Here is a 15,347-nt window from a genome sequence, read left to right on the forward strand (position 1 = left end):
GCCAGTTTCATGTATATTATAAGGAACCGAGGCTTCCTCTTCTCACTGGAGCAGGTGGCACGGAGCAGAAAGCACAGCACTATTTTTAATCCACGTAAAGCAAAACGGCTTTGAGGTACCATTCCAGCCTCATTCACAGTGAGGTTACAGACTTGGAACTCTGCACAAGCCGTGTGATGGATTTGTCTTTTGCAGGGCTGGGGAAGATCATTTTGGGAGTGTTTTTGGAGGACGAATATTACACAGTGGAAATAGATACAAAGGTGAATACAATGATTCAGATTACAGTGAAGTCCAGAACAGAGTGGGATGCCTCCCTGCTTTCTGAAAGCAGCCAAATCAGAGCATGGAGGAAGATCTCAGTCAGCCAAGGCATCCCGATGCACTAAGGACGCGAGTGTAGCTGACAAATGACAAAAGCTGATTGCTCTCGCAGTGTTCTATAGCACGTGCTGCTGCTTGACAGCTCTTCTGACAATTAAAATGGAGAGGTCACGTGCACTAACAGCAATGCCTAATTACGAAAAACATAAAACATTCTATAAATATTCCAACATTTTCAAAGACAGTGACATTTACCACCAGAGGTGTCGTGTGTAGTTTTTTCCATATTACAGTACTGCACATTCTAACACCTTCTGTAAATCAGGAAAAGCAACACCGAGGCAAAAGAACACCAACATTAACGCACTCTCCTTTTGCATGGATACGTGAAAGATATTTGAAAGATCTCAGAATACCTTCAGAAATCTTAGGCATGCCCTAAAACACCTCTCAGATTAAATGCATCCCACAGTATCCATTTTGCAACTGTGCTAAGTGATACAGAGAGAGACGAAGCTCAGAATGCTCTCCAACTGGAACTCCAGATCTAGTCCGTAGCTGTCAGATTGCTTGTTGTTGTTATTTATTATCCAACATTTACTACTTTAACAGCATCTGGAGTCTGAACAAGTTAGGCCACACTACTCTGTGCCATGCAAATACGTGATGAATGACTACATGGGGATTTTATTGTAGTACAAAAGCTGTAAGAACCAATTAGCCTTGCATAAAGTATCACAGGACAGGGGAGAAGGGTAGAAGATGTGGTGTGAACCGTAAGCTCTTACATTTTAGGAGTCAAATGTGAACATATTAAGTCCTCCCAAAAATCTTAGGGTTAAAATAAAGATAATTATTTGGTTTTAAAGCGTGCCTTTACGCTGAAGAGAGCAGCTAAGCAAACCAGCACCTATCAAGTCCATTAAACTATTTTCTATTTAACCAGAATTTACATTTAGTTCAGTCAATTAATATAAGTCCTATCAGGTTCATGATAATTAGCACACATTAACAGCATCAACAGCAGCAGAAATAGCATCTAAAGAAGAGCTTTGTTGTATTTCTGTTGTTACCACCAGAGACTCCTATCTGATTTTACCTGGTGATCTACTTGTACTGCCAAGGAGACCCACTTATTTGCCCTTAAGCCAGACAAATTACTGTGACAAGAAGCAGACTTAGGGTTGCTTCCATTCACAGATCACTTTAAGTACTTTACGGGTCACGTGCTGATAAACTACTTGCTTTACCAATTTTGTTTGCCTTATCTATGGCTAAACTGTTTTAGTTAGAGGGAAAAGATGTGTTTTACTGAATTTGTTTATTTGTTTGGTAGGGTTTTTTTTTTCTTTTCCTTTCCTTCCTTGTTGTTTTATTTTAACCATGCATGCCTTGTAAGGTTCATGCCATTATAGTTAAGAGCTGTTGGACCAAAAAATGATTTGAGGTCAATAAGGGAAAAGAAATCCTTTTTGCTTCACCCTGCATAGTTACTGTGACTAGCACATTAGCACATGCCAACTTCTTAAATGAAGTGCCACTTTGAGTAATCAATCAATAAGGACTTTTTTTTTTTTAAAGTTGGTATTTTAATGGAGTTAAATGGCAGGTACAACTCTGATCCCTCACACAGATGATGCTCTCTAGCATTAACCATTTCAATCAGAATGGTCACATTTCAGATAATTGTTTACACAATTCATGATTCTCTTCAGCTGCAGAATCATTAGGATATAATTTACAATGTAGAACTCTTTTATTGTTGCTGTTTATTAAATCACAAGTGCTGTTTATTTTCCCCAGTTTGAACATTTTTCTTTATCTCAAACTCAAAATCATGAAGCCAAATAATTACTCTAAAATTACTTTGATTATAAGACCAAAAGTCAACATTCTTTGATAAAATTAGCCACTGTTTTAACAAAGTGGGCATTCTGCATCCTTCACTTATCACTATTATCAGTCCAGCATGAGATAAGAGCTGAAAAAAAATTAAATCCATGAATTCTATTGCAAAGAATATTACTTAAGCAGATAACTTCAAAAGGTGAAACGCTGTTAGAAACCAAGAAACAAATAAGAATTCTAGATGCCTAGGCATTTCAACGTTCAAGATAGACTCTAACATTAGTTTAAAGCAACTGTTTTTGTAGAAGAAGCAGCAGAAGAAGCGGGGAAAAATTGCTACAAACCAGGCTGAATTACAGTGAAAGTGTTCTGAGGCTACATTTTTAAGAACATACTTGAAACATTAGCAGAACAATCCAGAGCTCTGATTCCTTCGTGAATTCTAAGCAATGATATACTTAAGATTTTATTCACATGCACACACACACACACCAAAAAAAAAAAAAAAAAAAAATAAAAAAAGAGAGAGACAAGAAAAAACAAGAAAGAAGAGAGGGGAAAAAAAGAAGACATACATGTTTTTTCCATTTCAAGTGAGAATTTCAGCACTTTACTCCTGACACGCAATGAAAAAAGCACTTGTGTATAACCCAGCCATGTCAGCAGAGAAATGAAGGGCTGTGCAATGATCTAAGAAAATCCAAATGGGCATAGAGGAACAGCTCATTTTGCAAGACCTCCAAAACCAACCTACTGATAAACACCGGAGGGTGCCTGACTGCCTGCACGCTCACATGCCTATTTGTTGCTGTTATTCTTATTCATTACTGAGTCATTATTATTATTTAAGTGCTGGCAATGCACTCATGAACCAGAACAGATGCAAAATATCCTGTGCTAATGAGAAAATCAAAGCCTTTCTTATATTAGCAATTTCATATTATAGGATATCTTTATTTTTGCCAATAAGGCACAACAGTAATTAATACAACAATATTTTCTTATTGTTCACAATGAGTAAAGCAAGTGAAACTGCTCAGATTTTCCTCTGGCTCTCCCCCCTACTAGCACAAAATACAATAAATGTTATTGAAGAATTCCTACTAAGAAAAACAGCTGCCAAGTAAAATACAGCAAACATCTCCCATCAAAGGCTGTTGTCTGCTTATTCAAATACAGTCAGTATTGCTGCTCACAGAAAACAAATCGGGGCACTGCTTTTTCATACTCACCCCGTGTATTATCACCACCATCTCACAGGGCTGTTAATTGCCCACTGGACAGTTGCACTAGTCCACAGTGTATTACAAAACTGTGGTTCCAGCACCCATTCAGCTTTCTGAGCAGCAACTGGAACCGTATTGTAACCAGCACCCCCGAGCATATGCTATTGCATATATGAGGAGACTGGCAAACGCTTCCATTTCCAACTGGTTGTCCTCAGACAGGCTGCCCATGGTGCTGGGTGCAGCTCCCATCATGTACAGCCCCAGGCTGACCTCTGGCACCAGCCAGACCACAGGGAGCCCCGGGACGGCTGTGCTGCCAGCCTCCCAGCACCAGTGGGAGCACCATGAGGCACAGCTGTGCCTGCTGCCCTACAACTGCCCATTTGTAAAGCAGGCCAGAGGTGTCAGAGCGGTTTGATGGGCGTAGGTAAGCCTTCTGCCGAGAGTACTTTAATTTAGCTGAGAAAGAGGGCACTGTTAACTCAGTAATACCAAAGGTAAGCTACTTGCCCTCAGCAAGCAAACCCATTCATATTCCTCACATTTGGCCCCCAAACCTAGCAGTAGAGTGCATCTCTGCCTCGGTAAACATTTCTGTCTTTCCTCAGAGCATTCTGTGTCACAGGAATGTACTCACGACCAAAACCACTTTCATGACAAGTAAAGGGTTTTTTCTCAGTTTCAGTAATGAACATAGTTTAACCAAAAAAGCTGTGCCGGGTGGCAGTCAGGGAGGGCAGCAGTGCCTCAGTGAGTGGGCAGCTGGGAGCAGGGGGCTACCTGCTGGCAGTTCCTCCTGAAACAAAGCAGGCTGATGAACCCCATGGGATTTTTAAAGTCTTATTCATAAAGCATCCTCAGAACCAGACACAAGCCCAATCCCTCACCAGGAGCAAAGCGCGTGTAATCCTCTGTCAATGCTGTGGCAACCCCAGGAGGAGCCCGGCTCACCTCTCCGCCAACCAGGGCTGCAGCTGCTCCCACTACCTCTGTGCCCAGAGCTTGCAAGTTGGACTTACAGAGGAGAGGCTGATTGTGCACACATCTGAGAGCAAAGCACTCCCATCAATTGGAAGTATGTAGGAAAAGGAGCCAAGCCTGAAAGCATCAACAACTGAAAACGTGAATGAAGACGTGTCGCACTCCAGAAGTCCTCAGAAAGGAGAAATGAGACCTTCAGAATCTGCATTTCTGACTAAAAAGGCAACTAAAATCACTGGATACTACCTCTGTGTTCAGCATCAGAAACCCAGAGAACCTCAAGATCAGAAGACCCAAGCCCAGCCCTAACCACTTTGCAGAATGAAACGAAAATGGCAGGAACATCAAACACAAAAGAGAAAACATCCACAAACAGATAGTCTTCCCACACTCTAAAGGCCTACAATGCTCAGTTGTAACAGCAGCATCCTGTCAACGATGCAGACTTAGACAAAAGGAATAAAATGTACCAGCAGTAAACTGACATTCTGAAAATAATGCGTTACAAAAAAAAAAGGCCTAAATTCATAATTTCGTAATAAAAAGTTTAATAAAACAAAGAATCAGTGCATATAAGCTAGATTTGTTTAAAAAACTCTAGCACCATGACATCTGAATGACATGGGAATCTCCAACCTTTTGTCTTCTTAATTCAGCCCTAAGTCAACATGCATTTTCCATCAAAGACACACTTGTGTCCACTGACATGGGCACGCTTACAGTAATGCAATGCATTAACTTAAATACCTTGCTGAATCTGGGAGTGTGCACACATTTGTTCCTGACCATGCACGTTTTGTCACAATGTTTACAAGGCCTTGCAATGCTCCCCTAAACTGAACGCTGATGCAGTCTTAGGCACAACTTTGAAAACATGCTGATATTATAACATACAAACATGTACAAAAGAAATACACACTCAGACACATGAGGGGATAAAACAGAGTGGAAGGAAATGAGGAACTTTATGTTACTGTCTTTTCTAATGAGGTAGAAAGTGGCAGATGTAAAGATTTCATTCAGCCAGCAATCTCTTTTATGATATGAACAAACTACTAAAACAGATTTAATCCTTTATAAAAATCAGATTAGAAGGAGCAGACAAAAATCACAACTTTATTCAATACACCATTTTATCCAGTGTGACTAATGCATTATTTGTATGAAGTTAAAGTGAAGTCTTAGAAAGCTATGAAATAAATCAAACGCTCTACTTTGTGTAATCTTAACAGACAGATCCCATTAGGATTCTACTACGCATAGCTGTTGGTTAAAATCATTTGCTCCTAATCTACATTTAGAATTCACTGCAACTTTTCAAGCCCTTTGGAAAAGGTTTATCAATTCTCTCATCCTTGCTTCAGACATCCGTTTCACTGTTAGTTGTTTACAAAAGAACAGGTATAATGGAACTGTATCATTTATGCTCTCTTTCTTTCCACAGATATTATAGCCTATACTGACACTGGCTTATAATTAGTTAGAAAGACATTAAGCCTTAACCAAACATTCCAGCCTACCTCCATTTTTTTATGAGATCTTTTGTTGTTGCAGTTGAATTTGCAAGCAGAGTGTATGAGTTTGCAGAAGTGAAAATCATTACAGAGTCTAAAATAACTCAATCTTGTTGAAACACAGATAATGGGGCATTCTTACTTATGGGTATAAAGGAGATAAGAAGTGGTCTAGATATTAAATTATTTGTGCAGTCCTAAGGAGTTTTTAAACATACAACTTCTGTGTTAGGTCTGTATATTTTGTGTAGTTCCTAGTCATATTTGTTAGATGTCTGCTTGTCATGTACTGTAAGATTCATGAGCAGTCTATAGCCAGGCAGAACTCTCACACAACAGCTTGTCTTAGGTAACGGGGAAAGAACTAGGCAGAATGAAGTGTCAGAAAAGTGTAATATTTATCATCCTGACAAGGAAAACACCTAGTCATGGCCTACAAGCCAAACTCAAGCTCAGTGTCCTGCAGACAGGACTGGATGATTCTGAAAAGATAAACAGGTGTTTTCCTACACAAATACTGTAAACTTTTATAATTATTATGCTCCCTTATCTATGATCCCTTCATGTGCGCATTAAAGAACAGTCAGTTCAGGCAAGGGCTGTTTAAAGGGAGAAGGAAAGACAGTATCGACAGTATTTTGCCACAGACTGCACAATGTTTTTGGAACTTTTGGAGCTAAGGTAGTGTATCTTCTCATCTTCTCCAGAAAAGAGAGTGAGAAAGCAAAGGAAGCTCTGGCCAAGTATGTTTTAGAGGTTAATAAATAAGTGAAAAACTTCAGCCAGTGGCCTTCAGCTCAGCCCTCTGGAACAATTTTGCTGGACCACAGGCAACTGTCAAGGCCATGAAGACAATAATTCTAAGCACATATGCTACTATTAATCTCCCTAAATTGCCTTAGAAGTATATACACAATTTCATCAACATTCTCGAAAAGCCCATAATTCAGAATCAAATTCCACAAACATAATCTATTAAAATCCATGTGTGGAAATAACTTCTGATAGTCTGGAACAAAAATAATGACCGTCAGTTGTTTTTGCAGTCTATTTTCCCTTGAACCTCAAAAGAAAGGACTTTTGAACAACCTGTGGTGAATAAAATTTTGCCTGTCTCATTTTTTTTTTTTTAACATCAAAGATGTACTCTTCTTAGCTCTTGCTAAACACAATGCTGTAATTTGTACCCCCAAGTGGTATAAATATGTTCATTCTAATAAATATGTTCAGTCTAATGACATATGTGAAGAAAACCCGTGCCCAGGGTTAACCAACAAAGTGTCAGTCTGCTAGAAACAAAGGCAGTTGGCTCAAAGAGTGTCAATGCTTTTTGAAAAAGTGTAGATGTCCAACTCAGTCAAGTGTCCAAGTCTTGATGTTTACTTAAGCTACAGCTGCATTTACAGTGCTTTGCTACAAGACCTGGAGAAAGATAAGTCGTCTGGAGCAACAAGGCCATTCTGACTCCATAGTGCTCATGGCTCTCACTGTCTGGCTCAGAGCAGGGTAAATGAAATCAATTATGCACACTGTACATATACAACACATTCTTTGCTCTTCAAAATAGTTAGTCTGCTTCGGTTCTCTTTTCTTGCAGATATGCTCTGCACAAATCTTCCTGTCTCTCTTTATGTCTTTCCCCTACTAATACATCTGCCTAGATTCCTGTCTTGCTCTATCACCATAAACATTCATAAACATTAAGGGGCTTAACCTTATCACACTCCTGTGGAATAGGAAAATATATCCATCAGAGTGGGCAAGCAGTGAAGTGGAACCCAACTGACAGCATCTTGGCCAATGCAGAATCCTTTAGCAAGCCACTTTGCCTCTCATTGCTCCCATTTCCCTGTGTATAAAAAGGAAGTAATAACACCGACTTCTTTGTAAAATGCCTCAGTCTAACAGTAAAACTCTGAGAAGTTATTCTTTTATTCTTCTCTTCCCTTACAAAAGGAAGTATAGAGACATAAATCAACATCGCATGAAAGGTCTGTGGCCAGAAATCTTAGCCTATTTTTCTACGTGTGTCTGAGATCATCAGCACAAAAGTTACATCCAGAACAGGATCTTAAAGTGTAAGCTATGCCACAGACAACCTACACTGACATTTCTCTTCTTGCAGGTACAGGGCAAAACAATGCAAGCTTATGAAGGACAGTGTAGCTGGAGCGAGGTTAAAAGTAGAGAAAGATGCAAAAACAGTTCTAAATTGATCCCAAAGAATATGAAAAGAAGTTGACAGAAACACTGGGTGAAAGTACATACATCTGGCCTCCCTCTCCAACTTTCCATTAGAACAACAACAACAAACCACTACAATTCATCAAAGATGAAAATACCATTACCCCATTTTGATAGACTTTCCCAAGACAGCAAAGCAGCTAGTGGCAGAGCTGATAAAAGAATCCATGTTCCAGCTCCAAATACATATTTACCTCCATTTAGCAATCTTACAAAGGATGACAATAACTCTGCCACGTGTTACCAAAAGAACTGAAGTACAACTTATCTCCTTCTCCAAGCAACTACTACCCTCAGCCAATGGCCAATGGTCTATCCCTCTTCAAAGCCTTGGTGAAGACAAATGAGCCTTCCAATGTGCAACGAAGCATAAAGCCATGAAAAATCAAAGGGCTGCTTTTTGAGTAAATATAAGTTCCAGGCATTTTCCTTTCTCACAGAGGAGATCTACGAGAACGCTTACCATAGCATACACACAGTATTCTTCACAGCTCTTCCTCCCTGCTGACCACCAGCCCCAGGGCCCAGTCAGCTTTGCCTTACAATTAGCTTCACCACACCCACTGACTTGTACTGGAATTCTTTCAGGAACTCTAGCTAATGATTTTATAAATACTTGTAAACAGAGAAGATAATTTCTCATCATTATTCTCCATAGGAAACATCAGAAAGAATGTCATTTGACTGTTCTACAGGAATAGCAAACAATGAAAAATTACCCCCACGTTACCCAAAAAAAGCCCAGCATTTTCATAGGTAAACTGGCTACCCGAGCCATGGGACAGGGGCTCAAAATCATGCAATACACTGAAATTAAAAGCCTTGAAATAACGTCTCACACTGGCCTCTATGCAAACAGAGGCGCATAACCAACAGGCATATGTTTATCAAAATCTATGATACTACATTCTCAAACATAAGCATAGCTACTGCCAGTAGCACAGAAACAGACTCATCTAAACACTGTTACTACTGTCTCAATTTCTCTCCTTACATAAGACAAAAATAAGTGGGAACTGGCAACCTTAATAACAGTGTGTTTCCTTATACTTAGAGCTTTACAAAATTTTGTATGCGATTTCTCAAAAGACAGTGGTGTAGATTTTTTACTCACAAGTGACATTTTGACCTACACCACTAATACAGAAAGAAGTGAAAGAAGAATAACTAGACCTACATAATGAGCTGTTATCCTTCCAGCTAAGAATATTTTAAATTATTAACATTTCATTTTAAGGTCTTCTTAGCACAGATCACAAGCTACCGAGTACTGATCCACTTTCACCTTTTACTTTTGGCTGTCCTATCACTCTGTAGGATGAAGATACCATCACCGATCACGAGAGTTAAATCTGAATGACCAGAAATAAAATTTTTAAGCTACAGCTGAATCCTAACAGTAGTTTATATAGAGTGCCATGAGGAAAAAACACTAATCTCAGTAGTAAGATGTTTGCAGGTTTGAGCCCCAGTCATGGAAGCAACGTTGAGCTACAGAATTTACTTATTCCTTACCACGAACACCCACAGCAGAACAAAAACAGTGATTATAATACTTGTCAAAGGAACAACAGAGCACCAAGTTAAAAATCACTCAACCTCATTTTCTTCCTCACTAGTTGTTTATATCCTACCCCTACCAAGACGTATAATTATGAGCAGGCTATTCACATCTTACTATAACTGGTAGCACCATGCAGCTTCGAGTAAGGAATCCATCTGAACTGCTGACTATACAAGACTTACACACCACGTAGTAAATGGTATTCTCCAATTTTCTGCATCACCTGCAGTCAAAATCAGCTTCTAGTTATGGTATAATCTCCAACTTTCCCTAAAGTACAGCACCTCTGATCAACTGGAACGAGGATTCACCAATAATAACCAGAAAATAGTCCAGTAAATTAACTGCTGAACAACAAACAAAAACAACAACAACAAAAACAATTAAGTTGGTGTTTTGAGTTGAACACATACATAAAATGTCATTAAAGTGTGGTATAAAGTTTTACAGAAGAGACTACTGACTAGACCTTTGTTTAATAGTAGTAATAGTTTATGGTGTGGATCTGCCTTGTAGGAGTTGAAAAACAGCCTCTTCATGATAAAACAGCTTCTACTATCCAGGAAGTTAACTGCAGGAGGTTTTTGTTTACTCCTTTACTTCAGCTCTCTTGTTCCACACTATTTTTTCAGTACTACAAGCCCAGCCCTGCAAATCCTTGTACTGAGTGCTGAAATCAATAAGGAACTTGCAATTGCTTCCAAGTTTTTGCAAGGCTGGGCTCTGGTACAGAGTTTTTGAAAACAAACATCTAAACCTCCTTTCCCAAAATCTTCATTGAACATCACAGACTCTCTTCAGCCAAATAACTGTATCATTAGAAGGTAATCAAAATGGAGATTCAAATTCTACTGGCACGTATGTTGCCATCCTTCCTTTTTTTTTTTTTTTAAATCTCTACAGTTTTCCATTAGTCAGGACTAACATACCTTCCAACGTCTCTGATTAAACAGGAGGAGGTACTAGAACAATTAAATGTTTTGATTACAAAGAACCAATATGCAAAATTCAGTAACAACAACAGAGTAAAACACCTGTCTTCTCCAGTCACTGTTGTGGCTTTCTGACTACTACACGAGAAGCAGTCTAGAATGTTGTAATAACTTGATCTATTCCTGGGTTTACTGTCTTCAAGTCTTTAAAAAGTATTCATGGCATTGCATACACAGAGCTGGGGCAGATTCAGATCTCAATATCAATAGATGTTTGATGGTTTTACAGAAATCTGCTGCTATTAACATCATCCAAGAGAAAAGTTCAGGTTTCTCCTCAATTTTTCTTTTCTTTTCAAAAGGAAATTAGTAAATATGAATCAGAAGGGTTCAAAACTGGATGCAGATTTGTTCACACATGTGGTATTACATATGTGCAAATTGCCCTGTTGATCTTGGTCTGCGGTAGACAACTGCAGTACATTTCTAAAAGTCTCCCATTTTACCATGATAAGGTCAAACCCAGCGCCATCAGAAGTAAATTAGGAGCATTTCCATTGACATTAGCTACAGCTCAAATCCATACTGGAGGAGCACATATATGCTTTATGGTGTTTATTGATTATATACATTTAATGAGTATCCAATCGTCCAATCCTTCAGGTCCTCCGCAAAAAGAAATTCCATTAAAGGCACTGGGGAAATAGATAGTGGGTTCTGCTTGTTTAGATGCTGTTACAACATTCTTCCAGGGTTCAAAGTGTAAATTATTTCCTACAGCTCTTCTAGAGACAGGTACATATTTATTTATTTTTCAGGGAGCTTTAATATTTGCAATCTTTCTGGCCTCTCATTTGTGCAACGGTGTAAAACTGCAGATACAGTTCAGACAAATGGATGCATACCATACATTTGCACGATCAAGTATGTGAAGAACAAGGGTTTAATCATTAGTGAAACACCAAGCATTTGGGGAGTGATCAAGAACCTAATTCAGTAAAATTTAACTTCAAATCAGTATAGTTTCAGTATGGTTGCTTGTATGTTTAGAATGTTATAGGTGTCTACAGACTCTGCTATATAAAGACCTAGCCTTGTCATATCTGTCCAGTTGCACATGATAGGAGTTTTATTCTTGACTCAGATGAAAAGAGAATTTAGGCCTCATAACAGACAGCATAGGAACACTCCTTCCAAGAAGCTGAAGCATATTGTTGCAGTTCCTAAGAGATACAAAAAGACTAGAAGTATTCGCCCATTTTTCCAGAGATCTTTCAGTGTACTTAACACATTACAGAATGTCACATTTTGCCTTTAAATCATTCAGTTAAATTCTAGATTGCAGTGACAATCTAAGTCTTCTCAGATGCACAAAAGGAATAATTCTGCTTCACTGAAGGACCTGCATCACAACATCATCTTTATTCAGAAACAAAATCCCAAACAATATAATTGGCATTCATATACAAAGTGCTCGAATCCTCTGAAGTCCTTGCCTGGTTTTGGAATAGCTGAACAGTATCTGAAGTATCTCCCCTCCATGTAAATGTAAAAAGTCACTAAATTCTTGAATGAATCATTAGAAAAACAATTCAAATGCTGTTAAACTGAATGTAATTTTGCCTCACAGGATAGATGGGACCTTAATGTTAGCAAATGGCCAAATTCTTTCAAGATTTACATTCCACGGAGTTCAATATCAGTCAGGAAAGAATTACTAAATCAGGATGTGCTTAAAGTACAGGTTTTTAGCCCAAGAATATTTTTGGTCTTTCTCAGTTGCTTGTTTTGACAGCAACTAATCCCCTTCACCTACCCACCAGCAGCCACACAACCCATCTATTCACAAATTGAAAATGAAACTTTTTCAAATAATTATTTGAGAACCTTCTTAATACAAATCTAAGAAGTAATGACAATTCAACTATAATATTTTTTAAGGAGAAGAAAAAAAGGGGGGGGGGGGGGGGGAATTCTTACTGAAATCCATTCAAAATGCAACTTCCTCTTGAACTAACGTTCTCACCGCCCCCAAAAAGCAAATAAGGGGAAATAAAAATCAATCTAACTCCCAAAAAGCCTATCTACTGTATTTCACACATTCCCTTCAGAAGCACAACACTGTTGCCACACTCAGAAGGCTTTCCATTTAGCAAGCTAGCACAGACCCTGGTGAAAGAACAGCAACTGAGCAGGCCCTCTGCAGAGGCACTAGGCAAAAACAGAAGGCAGATGCAGGAGGATACCCAAGGCTGGATTTGAAACAGTTCACCTCCGTCTGGAGAGTAGGATCACCCCTCCAGGTTGTGGGATGCTTTGGAAGTGCACACTGCTGTGGCACGTGGAATGTTCCTGCATTCAGACAGGAGGGGAACCTGGCTCACAGATGTCCTGTTCTCGGCGTTGTCACCACAAACAGACCTTTGAACTTGCTATTTATATAACAGTTTAGTGAGTTTAAGCCTCTTCCTGTATAACTGGCAGTTTGCTGGTTTTGCTGTAATGAGGCTACTTGCAATACAGAATATGAAAAGAAAAGACAACAGCCTTGTTTCTCTGCAGTGTGAAGCCTCCGCTATCCCAACCACGCAGCTACGACTTTACCACCTACTGGTTTTATTTCCTTTTGCCAGCTTTTACTTTACGTACCTCCATGTGTACTTTGCCACTAAGTATTTTCTCTGCTCCCACTTTTCAAAGGCTGTAGGACTTACAAAATATTAATACCAACAATGATAAATGAAACACACCATGCATCTCTCCACCTTTGCATTACCAGAGCCCTAAATCCTGGGTTGGCTGGGTTTTTGTTGGGGTTTGTTGCTTCCCAGCTGCTGATTAATAGCACCTCCTTACTCCATAAGCAGTTTCAGACCTAGCCACACGGTCCCAGGACACTTCAAGATTTCATTTACTTGGTTACCACAGACAAGCATGGAAAGTGATTTAAAAGATGGAATTTGATTTTTATCAGCAAGTGGTCCCCTTGGTGCACAAAGGCATTCAAGCTTTTCATTATATCCATCTCCCTTCTTTTCCCCATCACGGAATGGTTCATACTAAATGCAAGCCCAGGTGAACATTTTCTATTCACCCAGGGATCTCAGCAGACTTTAACTTTGGCCCTTTCACCTAGCCCAGAGTTTAGATTAACTGAAATTGTTTTGGGTTGTGTCTTTTTTTTTTTTTTTTCTGCTTTTCAAGTCTGACAAAATATCCATTAGGCTGACTGGAATACTTGTGGCTTTATTTTATACATTTTACCCAATTTCTACCATGTAAAATTTAAATTCTTGATGGTCAACAAAACCCCTCATTCTTGCACTGTTGTAATCTCGCCTACAGAGGAAAACTAAGGGGCTGAGTCTGCAGTTCCTGCCAAGACAAAGCTCCCACTGCCCACCCCGAACACCGGGTGCAGTGCACACTGCAACTTTGATAGTGCTTGACAAAATACCCATCAAGAATGGACAGATCAGTACCTCTGGTGGAAGAAAAAACAAAATAATGGCATTCTTCCCATCACTCCAAAACTTTTCGGGAATCACCTCCTCATGTGCACAGGCAGTGTTATCTTTAAACCTTTTCATTGGATAAAAAAAGCTGCAGTCAAGCTATAAATTTTTTTCATGCAAGTTTCTCAGGCTCTCCAGGTTTGCATTGCACTTGTGTGTGGATAACACATACAGACTCCCCCACACACCGTAGGCCTCAGCTTGCCTGCCTGGCGATTGCAGCACAGATTACCACAATTTTTGTGTTGGCAAGCAGTGCAGAAGAGGGGCTCTAATTGCCTTATAAACATTTATAAAACACCCTTTACAAAAGCCAGTTTGCAGAAAAAAGCACCAAAGACTGTTGCAAAATACGAAGCACAAATTCACACAAGATGCAAAATGCACTTACTTGTAAATATTATACAGTGACCAAACCACACTGAATACAGACAAAAATAAATCAATTTTGATGGGCAAGCATGCTTTTTCTGGGTGTGCAGAGATGATGCACGTACACATATATTACATATATTAGCACATATTTATGGATAAATGAGCTAAGTTCCTCTCTTCCTAAGAATGACATGACTTGTCTGAGACATAAATCTTTACACGTATGATAAAATACATGTAATTTTTTCCTATACATGTAGATGATGCACCCATATTCTATATACATGTGCACATGTATGTACTGATTGGATTATTAAAGGCTAAATCCAACTTGATCTCTGCAATAGTAATCCAACTGTGTACGAATACCCATGCCTTACAGAGTTTGTGTAGATATCAAAACACTTTGCAACAGCCGTACAGTAAAACATGTTTTTGCATCACAAGCCCTAAAAATACATACACGTAGACACAAATTTCATTGTAAGAAAACAAGGAAATTTTATTTATAGAATGAGTGGTGATACCTGAACACCTTACACAAAAACAGAGGCATGGGAGTTCCCTTCTTTCTGTGCACATCTCTAAATCCACATAAAACCACTGTCAAATGAAAGCAAGTTATTAAGCAAACATTAAATCTCAATACCTATAATGTGCTCAGTATTTGAACTACACCCACATATCGGGTTGTAACAGCTTCTATTAAATTAATGACGTTACCCACACTATAAATTAGGGAAATTGTATGCAAATATTATTTCAGTAGTTTTACAGTGGTTATTGGTTGTCTGCAAAATAAATCAGTGGAGCAGAGTAAA

General features: G+C 39.0%; 1 protein-coding gene across 1 annotated transcript in view; it reads right to left on the bottom strand.

The window, feature by feature from the left end:
• AFF2 (AF4/FMR2 family member 2) overlaps positions 1-15,095 on the bottom strand; it is a 343,762-nt gene extending 328,667 nt beyond the window's left edge. Inside the window, exon 1 of the mRNA XM_042876295.1 lies at positions 15,054-15,095. Coding sequence (XP_042732229.1) covers positions 15,054-15,082 — 29 coding nt within the window. The 5' untranslated portion in view covers positions 15,083-15,095. The remainder of the gene's footprint in view (positions 1-15,053) is intronic.
• Between the last annotated feature and the right edge of the window lie 252 nt (positions 15,096-15,347).

Source organism: Lagopus leucura, unplaced genomic scaffold (genome assembly GCF_019238085.1).
Source record: "Lagopus leucura isolate 7727_CA_CO unplaced genomic scaffold, USGS_WTPT01 Super-Scaffold_100016, whole genome shotgun sequence".
Classification (NCBI taxonomy): Eukaryota; Metazoa; Chordata; class Aves; order Galliformes; family Phasianidae; genus Lagopus; species Lagopus leucura.